This window comes from Oryzias latipes, chromosome 17, assembly GCF_053564925.1.
Source record: "Oryzias latipes strain Hd-rR chromosome 17, Olatipes_Hd-rR_3.1".
NCBI lineage: Eukaryota > Metazoa > Chordata > Actinopteri > Beloniformes > Adrianichthyidae > Oryzias > Oryzias latipes.
The window spans coordinates 24,965,538-24,980,859 of NC_136253.1; the positions used below are offsets into that span (position 1 = coordinate 24,965,538).

At 39.4% G+C, this 15,322-nt stretch overlaps 1 protein-coding gene and 1 long non-coding RNA gene across 11 annotated transcripts in view; one reads left to right on the forward strand and one right to left on the reverse strand.

Moving 5' to 3' along the window:
- LOC110016886 (uncharacterized) overlaps positions 1–1,981 on the forward strand; it is a 36,863-nt gene extending 34,882 nt beyond the window's left edge. For all 10 annotated transcript variants that reach the window (XR_002875198.2, XR_013650432.1, XR_013650431.1 and 7 more), the window contains one exon: positions 1,175–1,981. This is a non-coding gene — a long non-coding RNA (uncharacterized LOC110016886). The remainder of the gene's footprint in view (positions 1–1,174) is intronic.
- LOC100125526 (myosin-7) lies at positions 1,143–14,503 on the reverse strand. Its single transcript, XM_020710967.2, has 39 exons — positions 14,393–14,503; positions 14,271–14,309; positions 13,979–14,191; positions 13,762–13,905; positions 13,495–13,651; positions 13,375–13,402; positions 12,775–12,880; positions 12,604–12,696; positions 12,455–12,518; positions 12,268–12,366; positions 12,082–12,185; positions 11,671–11,809; positions 10,919–11,037; positions 10,647–10,796; positions 10,387–10,557; positions 9,997–10,306; positions 9,828–9,907; positions 9,410–9,615; positions 9,209–9,332; positions 8,998–9,134; positions 8,646–8,901; positions 8,312–8,554; positions 8,046–8,222; positions 7,786–7,931; positions 7,597–7,687; positions 7,126–7,515; positions 6,899–7,025; positions 6,648–6,766; positions 6,379–6,575; positions 5,992–6,175; positions 5,661–5,826; positions 5,443–5,567; positions 5,052–5,360; positions 4,765–4,968; positions 4,387–4,683; positions 4,115–4,219; positions 3,862–3,957; positions 2,189–2,323; positions 1,143–1,263 (listed from the first exon to the last, which is right to left on the reverse strand). The coding sequence occupies exons 3-39, from the start codon at positions 14,177–14,179 to the stop codon at positions 1,243–1,245; spliced, it is 5,820 nt and encodes a 1,939-aa protein (XP_020566626.1). The 5' UTR covers positions 14,180–14,191; positions 14,271–14,309; positions 14,393–14,503; the 3' UTR covers positions 1,143–1,242.
- Positions 14,504–15,322: the final 819 nt, after the last annotated feature.

Consider the following 15,322-nt stretch of genomic DNA (forward strand, 5'->3'; position numbering starts at 1 on the left):
TGTTTCTTTTAACGTATAAACGAGAGCGAATATGAAAGTTTGATGCAACATCAAATAAAAATCTTTTAGCATTTATTCCTTTTGATAAACAATTTGCCTAATGAATAATTGACTCATTTATCTTTAAATTGAGTACAAGATTTGTTTTTTTCCATTTTATCTAGAACTTTTCTTTATAACTACATTTAAATAAATTACATAATAGATTATAATGAATAATAAATTATAGTATAATTTAATATTATTTAAATATGTACTAACCCTATTACAAAATAATCTTAAAGGAATTTTAGAAAAGTTTACACGTGTTTCTCCTTTACAGCTTTGTTTACATATGACAAATTTGGAACTGAATTTATCAAAGTATCTGTTGAAATTGTATGTTTATAAAAAAATTTAAGAAAAGGCTGTTGTTATGTTATTTTAAATAACTGCATATACCCTACAGACCAAAAGTTTGAACACACCTTCCCATTTATTTGAATGAGAAGGTGTGTCCAAACTTTTGGTCTGTACTGTGCATTGTCTTTACATAGTTTCTAATAAAAAAAAAAAACACAAGTGGTAGTCAATAAAAGATGAAAACATTTGGATATGAAATTTCCGCCTGTTTTGATGAAGGAATTTGAAACAATTTTGTGCGTTTGTCAAAGTTCTTTACAGAGAAATTGTCTATAGAGTAAAAAAATAGGTCTAGCTTTGTGTGAAATTTATCTGTTAAAACGTATTTGTACAGAATAGTTTTAACCATGTAGTCAATGTGACGCTGCCCATGCACCACTCCATTATGACCCTCAGTTATCCTCATGGGGTCAGTTTTACACCAGAGGAAGAATCCACAAGAGAAAAGTTGGACGAAAAATGCCACAAGGTGGCACTAGACTATCAAACTATAGCTGCTGTTTTTTGTAACACCACTCCAGCAAGTAGAAAGCTCTGACTTGCTGTACATATTTGCTAAACATTAATATTGATTCAAATATTAGTGTTTTTACCTTAAAATGCTGTTTGTCTATATCCCTTACATATTTATTGCTGTCATAGAATTAAAGATAGACCAGATCAAGGTTATTTTATGGGGTGGTATACCTTCTGTCTGACATTGTACTTACAATAATCACAATAAATGAAGAGACTTTAAGTTGATTTACATGCATTTTGCTTTATTCTACAGTTACTTTGCAAACAAAGGTGACCACAGCACAGAAGAACCCACGGGTCTTAGGTGGCCGTCAGTGAGTTTCACTCCTCATCTAGCCCTTTCTGTGATGAAGAATGATAAACAAAAGTAGACAATGAAAGATGGATTAGTGTCAGAAAACTCAACAAGTGTTGCTCACAATCATTTTCTAGATATATGCCATGGCATGAATTGCAGGCCATTCAATTAACAATAAATTTATGGCCATTCTCATCAGCCAAACTACTCTTTCTGAAATAGTTTTGAATAAAAAAGACAGCCATGATAAATTGTGGAGAATGAAATTCTCAGGTTTGTAGAGACTCTTTTTTTTTTAACTCATTAAAAAAAAACAATACATGTAATGGTAAGTATAGCATCACAGTGACTTTATTAGCATGCCTATTTTATTAACAAGTAACTACTGACATGAAAACAATCAAATCATTGATTGGCGTGTGCCTTGCTCAGTAAATACAAATGTGCATTTAATGTAAAATTCATCCAACATCATTACAACATAATAAAAAATAAGGTTTCTGTATACCTAACAACTTAAAAACTTTATAAATAACATTTAAAGTCCTGAGGTTTAGCATGCAAATCTGTTCCTAATTTGGTTCTGTCCTGCATGCTCCCCACATCATCTTTGTCGCACATCTTTGTTTTACCTCTTAATAATGCAGAAAATATTCAGAAATATGCCTAAACCCTAATCATGTTTTTGATAGGATTCATTCTTTTAAGATAAACTTGACTAACTTTATATTTACACCAAATAAAAATGATCTGTTCACAGGACTGGTCTGATTTATTTATTTTCTTTTAAGGAATATTTTGCTTTCTTATTTTAAATGTGTGATGAATGAAAACTGAATTACACAGCAATTATAGCCAATCTTTGAATTGAATATTTTGGAAACAACATGTAAGTGGAGAGAAATGTTATCAGCAATGCAGATCCATGTCACATCAGTGGGAGTGTTAATGTCTGGGTGAGGTGCTCACCTTTGACCCCACATCGCGGGTTTTGGCGCGTATCTTGTTGACCTGAGACTCGGCGATGTCGGCTCTTTCTTCAGCCTCGTCCAGCTCATGCTGCAGCTTACGGAACTTAGTCAGGTGAGTGTTGGCTTGCTCCTCCTAAAACATACAGAAACAACAAAAGCTACTGACTTCCTGTCTCTTAACAGTCCCAACAAAGAAAACATTAGGGAACAAATAATTATACAGTGAGGTCAATAAGTATTTGATCGCCCTGTAATTTAGCAAGTTCTCCCACTTAGAAAACATGGAGGGGTCTAAAATTTTCATCATAGGTGCATTTCCACAGTGAGAGACAGAATCTGAAGAAACATTCAGAAATCACGTTGTACGATTTTTTTAAAATATTTTATTTGTATATTACAAATAAGTATTTGATCACTTGAGCTAAACAACTTTTATATTTGGTACAGAAGCCTTTATTAACACTTACAGAGGTCAAATGGTTCCTGTAGTTCTTCACTAGGTTTCTACACACTGCATTAGGGATTTTGGCCCAGTCCTCCATACAGATCTTCTCTAGATCTGTCAGGGTTCGGGGCTGTTGCTGAGCAACACGGAGTTTCAGCTCCCTCCAAAGATTCTCTATTGGATTTAGGTCTGGAGACTGGCTAGGCCACTCCAGAACCTTGACATGCTTCTTACGGAGCCACTCCTTGGTTTTCTTGGCTGTGTGCTTTGGGTCATTGTCATGCTGACAGACCCAGCCACGACCCATCTTCAATGCTCTGACAGAGGTTAGGAGCTTTTTGCCCAATATCTCACAATACAGAGTCCTGTTCATCCTCTCCTTAATACAGTGCAGTCGTCCTGTCCCCTGTGCAAAAAAAAGCACCCCCAGAGCATGATGCTATAGTAGCCTTGGAAACGGTGGTCCCGGCTCTCTTCAGGTCATTGACCAGCTCCTCCCGTGTAGTGCTGGGCTGATTCTTCACCTTCCTTAGCATCATCGATACCCCACGAGGTGAGATCTTGCGAGGGGCTCCAGTCCGAGGGACATTGACAGTCATCATTAGCCTCTTCCATTTTCTGACAATTGCTCCAACAGTTGTTCTTTTCTCACCAAGCTGCTTGGCAATTGCCCTGTAGCCACTTCCAGCTTTGTGAAGGTCTACAATTTTGTCTCTTGTGTCTTTTGACAGCTCTTTGGTTTTGCCCATGTTGGTAGTTAGACTTCTGACTGATTGTGGGGTGCACAGGTGCCTTTATGCAAGCTAACCACCTCAAACAGGTGCCACTAATTTAGAATCATGAGCAGAGTGGAGTTGGACTATTTAAAAGCAGAACAGCAGGTCTTGGCTGGTCAGAAATCTATCTGATAATCTAGTGATCAAATACTTATTTGTCACAGTAATAAACATATAAATTGTTTTAAAAAATCGTACAACGTGATTTCTGAATGTTTCTTCAGATTCTGTCTCTCACTGTGGAAATGCACCTATGATGAAAATTTTAGACCCCTCCATGTTTTCTAAGTGGGAGAACTTGCTAAATCACAGGGTGATCAAATACTTATTGACCTCACTGTACGTTGTACTGTACCACTATGTTTCCAGTTTTTAAATTTGAAAAGCAATGAATGTGAGGAATGAAAAGCGGCAACACAATATGTCCTATTTTTTCCACTTCATACTTACAGCTTCCTCAGCTGCTCTCTTATAAGCCTTAACCTTCAGCTGCAGTTTGTCAACCAGATCCTGCAGGCGGGCAGTGTTCTTACGGTCCTCCTCAGTCTGCACAAATGAGTGAACATAGAGAAGATAATCAAGGCTTTGTGTCTAACAAAAAGTTGAGAGACGTATCTGAGTGAGATCATGTCTCAGATTTCTTGTTAGGAGTATTTAGAAAAACATTACAGTGGATCCTCAGGGCTTTTAGGTAACAGATTACCTGATATGTGAGCTCCTTGATGCGTCTCTCATATTTACGGATTCCCTTGACGGCATCACTGCTCTTCTTCTGCTCCAACTCCACTTCATTCTCAAGGTCCCTAACCTAAAAATACAAATAACTCAATGTGCTAACCACAAAGATGCATAAATCTATTTAACACATTTATTACAATTATTGTTAAGTAGATCAGGAATCATTTGGACAAAAGTAGCCCTAGTCACTGGCATCCTGCTGATGGTGGATAATGACATGAGTTTAAGAGTACTTACCCTGGCCTCAAGCTTCTGCACCTGCTTCTTTCCTCCCTTCATGGCGATCTGCTCAGCTTCATCCAGACGGTGCTGCAGGTCTTTGATGGTTTGTTCCATGTTCTTCTTCATGCGCTCCAGGTGAGCGCTGGTGTCCTGCTCTTTTTTCAGTTCCTCTGCCATCATGGCGGCATCAGTGATGGCCTTTTTGGCCTTCTCTTCAGCATTTCTGCACTCCTGCACTGCATCTTCAACCTCTGTTTGAAGCTGCACTGTATCAGACTCCAGCTTCTTCTTCTGGTTTATCAGCCCTGTGTTCTGTTTTTAGTGAATAGAGAAAATACTTTTGCCTGAAAGCAGCTTTAGAAACTAAAAGCACATTAAAAGATAGGCACAGACCTGTGAGTGCAGCAGCTGCACCCTCTCACTGACATCCAGCAGGTCTTGCTCGGCCAGTTTGCGGCTCCTTTCAGTTTGCTCCAGAGCAGCTCTCAGCTCCTCCAGTTCAGCCTGAAGCAGGTTGTTGCGTCTTTCAATGATGGCTAGGTTCTCTTTCAGGTCATCATTGGCTCTCACTGACTCGTCCAGCTGAATCTGACAATCCTTTGAAAAAAATAAATTTCTTGAAGATAAACAGTTAAAGATAAATCATCCTCAGGAAGTGAGTCTTACATGCTCCATCTTACCTTCAGATGAGCATGGACAGCCTTCAGCTGTTTCTGGGCTTCAGCTGCCTGCCTGTTGGCTTGGCTGAGCTGGATCTCCATCTCGTTGAGGTCTCCCTCCATCTTCTTTTTAATACGAAGAGCTTCATTCCTGCTGCGGCACTCTGCCTCCAGAGAACTCTGCAGGGTGTCAATGGTCCTCTGCATGTTCCTCTTGCTCTGCTCCATCTCTTCATCTTTCTCAGCTAGTTTCCTTTCAATTTCTGCTTTTATTTGATTGAATTCCAGCTGGGTCCTTAAAATCTTGCCTTCCTCGTGTTCAAGAGAAGCCTAGCAGAAAGGGAGATATGTATTCATAACAACAAAAGAACTCTTTTTTTGAAACATCCTGCTTGTCTACAGAGGTCTGCACCTCAGCTTCCTCGAGAGCAGACTGGATCTCGCTCTTCTCTTGTTCCAATTGCTTTCGCAGCTTCTCCAGTTCATGGATGTTCTTTGAACTCTCACCAAGTTGCTCAGTGAGGTCAGAAACTTCCTCTGTGGAATGTCAGCCAGAGCAATTAGCTGACTCTTTAATTTTTTTTTAAACTGTCTTAAGATAATTCAGTAACTGAACCTGGGCGATCTGACCTTGAAGGTTCTTGTTCTCTCTCCTCATGGTTTCCAGATGGTCCAGAGATTCTTCGTAGGAGTTTTTAAGTTTGAAAAGCTCAGTACTTAAGGCCCTGCCGTCCTTCTGAGAGCTCTCCAGCTCACATTGAGACTCTTCATACTTCTGCTTCCACTCTGACAAGACCTTCAGTGAAAAGTGAGACAACTTTTAAAAAACTGATCAGTGATCTAATTATGATTCTTCTTTTTTAATCTTTTATATCTTTTGTGCTTATATTAACATCACATTTTTGTTAAATGAAATTTTTTTACATGCCTTTGTTGTTAATTGTAATATTTTAAACCTGACCTTGTCAAAGTTCCTCTGCTTCTTGTCCAGAGCAGCAGCAGCAGCATTTGACCTCTCCACATCCACCATGAGATCTTCAATCTCATTCTGCAGTCTGTGTTTGGTCTTCTCCAAGGAGGAACATTTAGCATTCACTGCTTCAACAGCTTCCTCAGCCTCCTGCAGACGCTGAGCCAGCTTCTTCCTTTAGAAACCATCATGTAAACCGTTAAACGGTCCGTCAACTGAATGAAAATCAGCTCCTATAAAGGCTGCTTTGTCATCCAACGGAAAAACTTTTTGTTCGTCTTACATTGTAGTAGGAACATAACACAAACAAAAAGCTGATCTGCCAGACGAAACTTCCTTTTACGATTTGCAGTTTAAACATTTACAGCTCTGGCTTACTTGGCTTCTTCCAGTTCCTCAGTCCTCTGGATGGCGTCAGTTTCGTACTTGGTTCTCCACTGAGCCACCTCGGAGTTGGCTTTGGACATGCTGCGCTGCAGCTCAGCCTTGGCCTCCTGCTCCTCCTCATACTGCTCCCTGAGGAGGTCACAGTCATGACGAGCTGACTGCACAGCATGGGCTAAGGCGTTCTTGGCCTGAAATTAGAAAATCAAGGCTGAGTAAACCAATCACTGAAATTTCTGTTGAGTTGATTCGGTGTTATTTACCTTGCTCTCCTCTTCTAGCTGCCTCTTCAGGTCTTCAATTTGTTGAGTATATGACATTTTTCCTCTTGTCAGTTGGGATACCTTGGAATCTTTGTCCTCCAGCTGCCTAGAGAGCTCACCTAGAATTTTAATAGATGCACAATGTTAAAGCTTGACCCCTGGAAATATTGTTTTTTTGGAAAGTCCAACTCTAACACAGCCAACCAATGCTATATATAGACAAAAACAGTTGGTAAGAATCAAGTTTATACCATTTTCTGTCTGAAGTTTTGCTTTTTGCATGTTGAAGTCATTGATGCAGCGTTGAGCTTCCTCAAACTTATTCTTGTATTCGTTCATTTGATCTTCCAAAGTTCTGCATGTTTTCTCTAAATTAGTCTGAAAAAAATCCATATTAGATAAGCTTTATCAAGCTGTTTTTAAACCATAGATAAAAAGAGACCCTATCAATTCAGAAAAGTAAAGGTAAATACACAACCTTTGTCTTTACAACATGTTCCATGTTGGAAACCACATCATCCAGCTCCAGTTTGAGTTCACTCTTCTCCTTCTCCAGTTTCTGCTTGACTCTCTGCAGGTTGTCAATCTGCTCTCCCAGGTCAGCCACACTGTCTGCTTGTTTCTTTCTGAGGCTTGCAGTTGTGGATTCATGGTGCAGAGTGGCCTCTTCGAGGTCTCTGCGGAGTTTCTGGAACTCGGCCTCCCTCTTCTTGTTCATCTCGATCTGGGTAGTTGTGGCTCCTCCAGCCTCCTCCAGCCTCTCACTGATCTCCTCCAGCTCCCGAGCCAAGTCTGCTCTTTGCTTCTCCACTTTGGCTCGAGCAGCTCGCTCTGCCTCCAGTTCTTCCTCAAGTTCTTCAATGCGAGCCTATCAGAATTGAGTTTTTTGAAATCACTTTAATAACACTTTATCTTTTTTACAATTATTCAAAGTGACTTTTTTCACTACCTGAAGCTCCTTCAGTTTCTTCTGAAGCTGAATGGAAATGGCCTGCTCGTCTTCTATCTTATTGTTGAGCTGACTGAGTTCAAAGTCCTTTCTGCAATGGCAAAATAAAGTCCAACCATCTGTGTACCTCAAAGGCTTCTTTCAGAAGAGTGTTTCTTAAATAATTAGGTGGAAGGTGGAATTCTTTACTTTTTTAGATGCTCCTCTAGTTGTTGTTTGTCATTTTCCAGGTCCATTAAACTTTCCAAAGTTAGTTTCAAGTCACCCTCCAGTTTCCTCTTTGCTCTCTCAAGATCCATTCTAACTTTCTTCTCTTGTTCTAGAGAACCTTCAAGCTGGGCATTACAACAGAAATTAATCAATTGCCTCTGTTTATAAATGTAGGAAGAGATCACATTTTCAAATTTAAAAAAACAACAGAAGTAAGGAATTAATTCAGAAATTCTTACATCGTCCACTTGTTGCTCCAGCTTAGCTTTGGCCTTGGTCAGAGTGTTGACTTTGTCTTCTTCACTCTGCAGGTCATCCAGCGTTTGCTGATGAGCTTCTTGTAAAGCTTTCTTCTCCTTGGTAAGCTTGGCTATGATTTCATCCAAAGCAGCCATCTCCTCAACTAAGTTCTTCACCTGGGAAATGAAGAAGAAAATACTTTGTCCATGTACAAGAAACACAAATCGTGTTTGTGTTCCAGCATTTCTTAAACTATTTGATAAACCTTGTTCTCAGTGGCGTGCTTTTCCTTCTCCACTTTAGCCAGAGTTAGCTCCAGATCATCAATGTCCTTCTTTAACTCGGAGCACTCATCTTCCAGCTTTCTCTTCTTAGCTGTCAATTCAGCATTTATCTCCTCTTCGTCTTCCAGTCTCTCAGTTAGCTCCTTGACCTTTGCTTCCGCCTGAATTTTGTGTTTGATCAGCCCTTCACAACGCTCCTCTGCATCAGCAAGATTATCTTGCTCCTAAAAAGTAAATAGATTCATAACTATGTTTGCATTTATAATGGGGATCCTCTTACATATGAATAGGACAAACAAATATGTTTAGCCTTACAGCATGTACTTGGAGCTGCAGGTCGTTCTTCTCTTGAAGAAGGGAGACCATTTTTTCCTCTAGTTCCTTTCTACGAGCTTCAGATTTTGCATAAGCCTCTTTGAGCTTCAGGAATTCTTCCTTCATATTGGCCATCTCTTTCTCTGCCTCTGCAGATCTCAGTAGAGGTTTGATCTTAAAGTACAGCTTCATCCAAGGCCAATTCTTGACCCCCATGAAGGCACGAATGTTCCACTGGATCACAAGTAGAGCATCCCTGTCAGTGGACATATATAGGCATTACAACCCAACCTTATGCAAAAAGTATAAAATAGTTTTGTGCCACAAATGAATTAAAATTTTTCACTCCAACCTTCTTTCTACAATCTTCTGGAATTCTACTCTTGCCAGCAGCCCTCTTGATCTAGCCTGTATTCCTGTGATGATGAGAGACAGGCGATCATCTCTCATCTCCTCCAATTGTCCAAGAAGACCAGCCTTAAAGAACACCTTCAAAGAACATAGATTTTCATTAACTGCAAAACATGAGACTAGTATGCAAAACATTTATCTTTATTTAATACCTTGGTGTGGCCAAACTTGTACTGGTTGTGATCAATTTCTAGAGACCCAAGAAGTTTCTCTGCTCCCTTCCTGCTGTCAATGAACTGACCCTCAGGGATGGCAGCTGGATTCAGGATGCGATATCTGTAAAAGCAAAAAATGATCAAGCCACGGCATCATGCATCTCAGATTTCATAGCCTTTATTATTAAACTGAGAAACCTCTGCTTGAAATCCCCATAGAGGATCCTGTTTGGGAAGCCCTTTCTGCAGATCCTGATGCCTTCCAGCACGCCGTTACAGCGCAGCTGGTGCATCACCAGAGGGTTCTCCATGGCCCCAGGAGTCTTGGTCTCATTGGGGATGATGCAGCGCACAAAGTGAGGGTGGGTGGACCGCAGGTTGGTCATCAGCTTGTTCAAGTTCTCCTGTGGAAGTATTCACAAGATTCATGCAGAATATTTTTAATGACATTCTTTTCTCTTATTTAGTATCTGAAGGATTTGCGGGATTTAAGTCACTTTTTGGGGGAAAACAGTTTATCTTAAGCCTGCATATACATTATGTATATTTTTTGACAAATCGAAATTGTTAGACAAAACACATTTAGAAACATCTTTCCATGTGTTTCCTTACTCACTCTATGCAATGCTGAAACAGTTTGAAAAGATGAGCCCTTCTTCTTGCTTCCTCCTCCCTTGCCACTTTTTCCAGTTTCAGCTGTTTTATGACAGAGAGGATCATTACTGGCTTTCTCAGACAACACATTGTCATTGATAGTTAAAACTCATCTCCAGGTTTGTTTCTACCTGAGTCCACTCCAGCATAATTGGCAAAGAGATTGGCCAAAAGCTTTAAGGTTGACTTCTGGAAAAGTCCAACCACAGTCTCATTCAGAGGATCCTTGTTCTTCACCAGCCAGTTGTTGATGTTATAATCAACAGTTCCTGCATAATGAACCAGGGCAAAGTGGGCCTCTGGTTTTCCTTTGACATTTCTAGGCTTTTGAAAGTTGCTGGATTTCCCTAAGTGGTTGTCATAAAGCTTAGCTTTAAAGGTGGCATCACTGGCTTTCGGGAACATGCACTCCTCTTCAAGGATGGACATGATACCCATGGGCTGAGGGGACAGAAACATATACTTAAAAATGATCAAAATTCTTACCCTGTTTAAGGAGTTTTTGCAGTTAAATCTCTCACCTTTTCAATCAGGTCTATACAGGCCTGGAGATCCATACCAAAATCAATGAAGGTCCATTCAATTCCTTCTTTCTTGTACTCTTCTTGCTCCAGCACAAACATGTGATGGTTGAAAAACTGTTGCAGTTTTTCATTGGTGAAGTTGATGCACAGCTGCTCAAAGGTGTTGAACTAAGGAACAGATGACAACAGAAAATATGTTGTTATGTTATTGAATTTTACTGCATTCAAGACTCATGGGAAAAAATATATATGCTTACATCAAAAATCTCAAATCCAGCAATGTCCAGCACTCCAATGAAGTACTGTCGTGGCTGCTTGGTGTCCAGTGAGTGGTTAATCCTCACCACCATCCACAGGAACATCTTCTCGTACACTGACTTGGACAGTGCCCCAACAGCATAGTACACCTATGAGAAAATATGTACGATTTGACCTTTTTATGCATTGGGATTTACTTCACCTTCCTAAATATGGCCGTTTTTTTCTAAAGGATTTGGTGATGGAGTTTCATGGTTATAATTTTTCTTACCTGCTGAACATTTTGTCCTTTGGTGACCCACTCATTTCCTACTTTGACCCTTGGGTGACAGAGACCTTTGATCAGGTCAGCAGAGTTCAAGCCCATCAAATAAGCTACTTTATCAGCATCTGAAGAAAATAAATGTATAATACTCTCAATAAACAGCAAAACAACATGTCTATAAGTTAATTCAAATCGAAGAAGTCAAAAACAACTACATTTTGGCATTGCGTTCCCATTGCAGTGATACTCTGACAGAGAAGAATTTTAGCGGAGTCATCACCTTTCTTAAATTTTAAGTTAACTCAAACGGGTAAGCTTAATATGAAATGCATATAAAAATTCCTGCTGATGCATTCAGACTTTGATGCAAAACAACATTTCGTGTATGTGTGTGCGTGTGTGCTTGTGCGCGTACAAGTGTGCGTGCGCATTCAAACCTAACCCCATTTAATTGACTTCAGTAAAAGTGTTTAAAGTCATATTACTTGAATATTGCTTCCTATTTAATGATCTTACCCTTTGTTTTCACATGCTTGTTACATTAGTAAACTACCTGGCGGAATCTGTCACTTGTCCAGTTTGAGCTTTTTTTGCTCCTTAACAATCATTTACAAACCTCAGTCCTATTTCTCTGATCTTTACTTACTATCGAAATGCAATCAAAAACGTAAACACTTTTCTCCAAACTACCATCCTTTTTTTTTGCTGACCTCTTTTTAGATGTTGTTTGTCAGGTTTCAGAGTGACAGAAAACTCACCTTCAGTGCCATCTGCCTCTGCTTGCTCTTCTCGCTGCTTGTTCTTGAACTTCATGTTACCAAAATGCATAATAGCACCGATCAGCTTGTAGATACCATTTTTCTCATCTTGGGTGAAGCCTAGCACATCAAAGGCTTCCTGGATGAGTGGGGGGGGGGGGTGTTACCTTCAGTGTCATAGATAGTTTCCATAGTAACAGAGGGTTCAGTTAGTGTAGAGTGAATGAGACCCAAAAGTGAAGAGGTTGGTTTAAACTCTAACTCACTGGGATCCTATTCTCAGCCATAATAAATAGACAATGAATGTCATATTTTTAACTTTTTTGTGTTGTAAAGGAAAAAATGTGCACATTTAAAACTACTACATAATGGTTCTAGCCTTTTGATGACTTTTTTTCCCCTCATACTCACATCAGTTGCCAAAAGCTCCTCAGCATCATTAATCGACGCAACAGTTGTCTCTCCTTGGGAGATGAAGGCGTAGTCATAGGGGTTGTTGGTGATGAGTAGCATTTCTAAAATGAGGCACAGAAATGTAAGAATTTACTGCAGTCACTTACTTTTAGAATAATTCCTCAAGTTGCTTATTTTTTTTACCAAGCAGCTCAGGTTTCTTCTGAGACAAAATCTGGTAAAAGATGTGGTAATCTCTCTCAGCTCTGAGTTGAAAGGTGACACGGGACTTCTCCAGCAGATCTGAAAAGAGGTTAGTGTTATCAACTTTAGAGCTGGGGTTAACTTAAAAACAGAGGAAAGAGGATGAAAAATTGAGAACGCTACCAACATGTTTCAATGTCTGCTGACGCCAGCTTTCCACTGGCAGCAAAGTGGATGCGGATGAATTTCCCCTAAAAGGTTTACCAGAGGAAGAGAGAAAGCGTTGGTCAAAGTAAACACACACAAAGATTTCTTCTATCACTAACAGGTGCTTACAAATCTGGATGAGTTATCGTTTCTGATGGTCTTTGCGTTCCCAAAGGCTTCTAAAGCAGGGTTGCACTGGATAATTTGATCTTCCAGGGTACCCTATTAAAAAAAACAGTCCCATTTGTGTTTAATAAGCAGAAAAGAATGTGAATCTTATGCAGTATGTATAATTCTCGCCTTTTTTTCGGTGCCTGCATCCTTTTTTCCTCCTCCAGCTGCAATGCTTGCAAAGTATTGAATTACTCTTTTGGTGTTGACAGTTTTTCCAGCACCGGATTCTCCACTGGGGACACATTTATTTTTGTTTCATAAAAACATAATGTGGAATCTCAAAGAATGTAAATACAATTACATGTCAATAATCTCATCAACAACCTCAGCCAGCTCACAGACAACATCATCTTTAAAATACTACTCCTATCATATCTGATCTATTTTAAAAGCTTTTCTAGTGGTCTTTAATTGATGGTTTTGGTGGGTTTAGCCAAAATCTGAAAACCTGTTTTGTTTTCTGCAGAGCAGCATTAGTTCTTTAGAAATTTGCCTCTTAGTTGACAGTGAGACTTTTGGCGCAGGGTACGCCTGCCCCCTTCCCCTCCCTGTTACTGAGAGCAAGATCATCAGAAAAATGCCACAAGAACATGCCAAAAAATACCATAAATGCAATATTCATCTGACTGGGTCTTTAAAGAGTAAAAATACAAGTCTAAAGTCTCCTTATGCATGACATTTTTCATAAAGAAACCGCTAACAAGAAAATTTTGATTTTCAACTTACGTGATGAGGATAGACTGATTTTCTCTGTCTGATAGGATGCAGATAGGATACAAGAAAAGGACAATAGAAGTTTAATTCTCCACCAAGACGCACACAGAGATTATATTGATAGTGAATTACCTGTCAGCATGTACTGGTATGCATTATCAGAGATGGAGAAGATGTGAGGAGGAGCTTCACTCCTCTTCTTTCCTCTGTAGGCAACAACCACCTCCTGGTTGTAGACTGGCAGCCACTTGTAGGGGTTGACAGTAACACAGAACAGCCCAGAGTAGGTCTATGGGAACAAAAACATTGAAAACTGAACGAAATGTGAGCATTTCCACTGAATTTCTGCCTAAAGAGGGCTGTAAATTAATCCTGGAAACCTTTTAAGCCTTAACTCACATAGATCATCCATGCCGCATAACGCTCTTTGAGGTTAAACAGCACAGCTGGCTCATGGAGGAAGGTGAACATCGCCATGTCTTCAATTTTATCAAACTTTGGGGGGTTTTGAGGATGTACATCGCACTCCTTCACTGTAACAGTCTGAAATTGGAAATATTACTCACTTGTTCACTGTTCTAAAATATCTACAAACTATGCTTTTCATATCACTGACCTTCCCTTTGGCAGTCTGAGCAGTGACTTTGTCCCCCTCACGGCTGACAATGGATGCCTTCACATATTCTTCCTCAGGATCCGGAACGAAACACTCCCTTTTCATGTCAAAGGGTCGGGTCTGGGCCTCCAGACGCTCCCTGTCAGACTTCCTCAAGTATGGGGCTGCTGCCCCAAACTCTTTCATGGCAGCATCCCCCATGTTTTACCTTGTCTACAAAACAAAACAGTGTTTGTCTTGTTAGAAATTGAGCCATTTCGTAGTCCATACACCATTTTAAAAATGTGTTTACCTGATAAGCCTTGTGAAGAAGGCTGAGATGTGAAAACCCCTGAGAAAAGAAATTTTAGACAGTGACATCAAAGGCTGCAAGACCAGAGTTAAGGCTCAAAAGTCATGTTACTCATACCTTACCTTAAAATCAACTGGTGACTTGTGAGGAGTTTCTCTGTACCTTCTTTTTATACTTAAAGCCCCCCCTTCCAAATATGGGGGAAAGCTTCCCAGCCAGGAATGCTATTGTCTGAATGGGGCTGGGGGCTTATAACAGGAGGGGTTTAATAAGGGGCAAGTAGCAATATAGAAATCAGCAGGTTCAAGTCTTGGGGTTCCCTGGGAAAGCCATATTAGGAACTGTGCAGTATGGGAAATAATCATAGGTATCTTCAGGCTAATGTGAACGGATATAAGAAAAATTATTTTTCACTGTTAGAGCAAAAAGCATTTAGGTCACATTAATCTTTAATTAAAAAAAGTATTTTAGTGTTTGTGAAATGTTGTTTAGTTTAGCTTAGTTTAGTTTTTATTGGTAATTGAGTTTTTTTGCCTTTTTTGTTTTTTAAATGTTCCTTCCAGGATATAGTAGACGATCCGTTCCGGAAGTATTAAAAGATTAGGAAGTAGAGAAAATGTATTTGATATGTATTTTAAAAACCATCTAATAAACCAAGTCCACCCAGTTTAAAATGAAAGATTATTGTAATTTAAAATAATACAAAATAAAAAGCTAGCATTCTTTTGTTGTTGGAAATTTTTAAATCAAAAACTTAAATTTCTGTGTATTAAAAAGATCAAATATGAAATAAAACTTAAATTAATGAATACTGACACAGTAGAAACAGCATTGCTTTCATGCTTCACCATAAGAACAAAGTATTTAAAAAATGTAAATGACCGGTATTGTTGCTGAAACACAACGATGCACAAACTATCTAGGAAGATATTTTAAAAAGCTATGTCATGAATGGGCCTCAATTACTTTCAGAGCTTAAGTGGAGTCCCTGGGTGGCATCAGCAGCATATTGTGTGCAGTTATTACCGATTGGGTCTGGTCTAAATACAGAA

What these genes read in the sequence shown, in the direction of transcription:
- LOC100125526 (XM_020710967.2), bottom strand. Translation starts at nt 14,179, where the DNA reads ATGGGGGATGCTGCCATGAAAGAGTTTGGGGCAGCAGCCCCATACTTG. An exon ending in AGCAGAGGAACTTTGACAAG is followed by an intron (nt 5,827 to 5,991) that starts GTCAGGTTTAAA and finishes TTTTCACTGAAG; the next exon opens with GTCTTGTCAGAGTGGAAGCA. An exon ending in AGAGAGCAGCTGAGGAAGCT is followed by an intron (nt 2,324 to 3,861) that starts GTAAGTATGAAG and finishes TGTATGTTTTAG; the next exon opens with GAGGAGCAAGCCAACACTCA.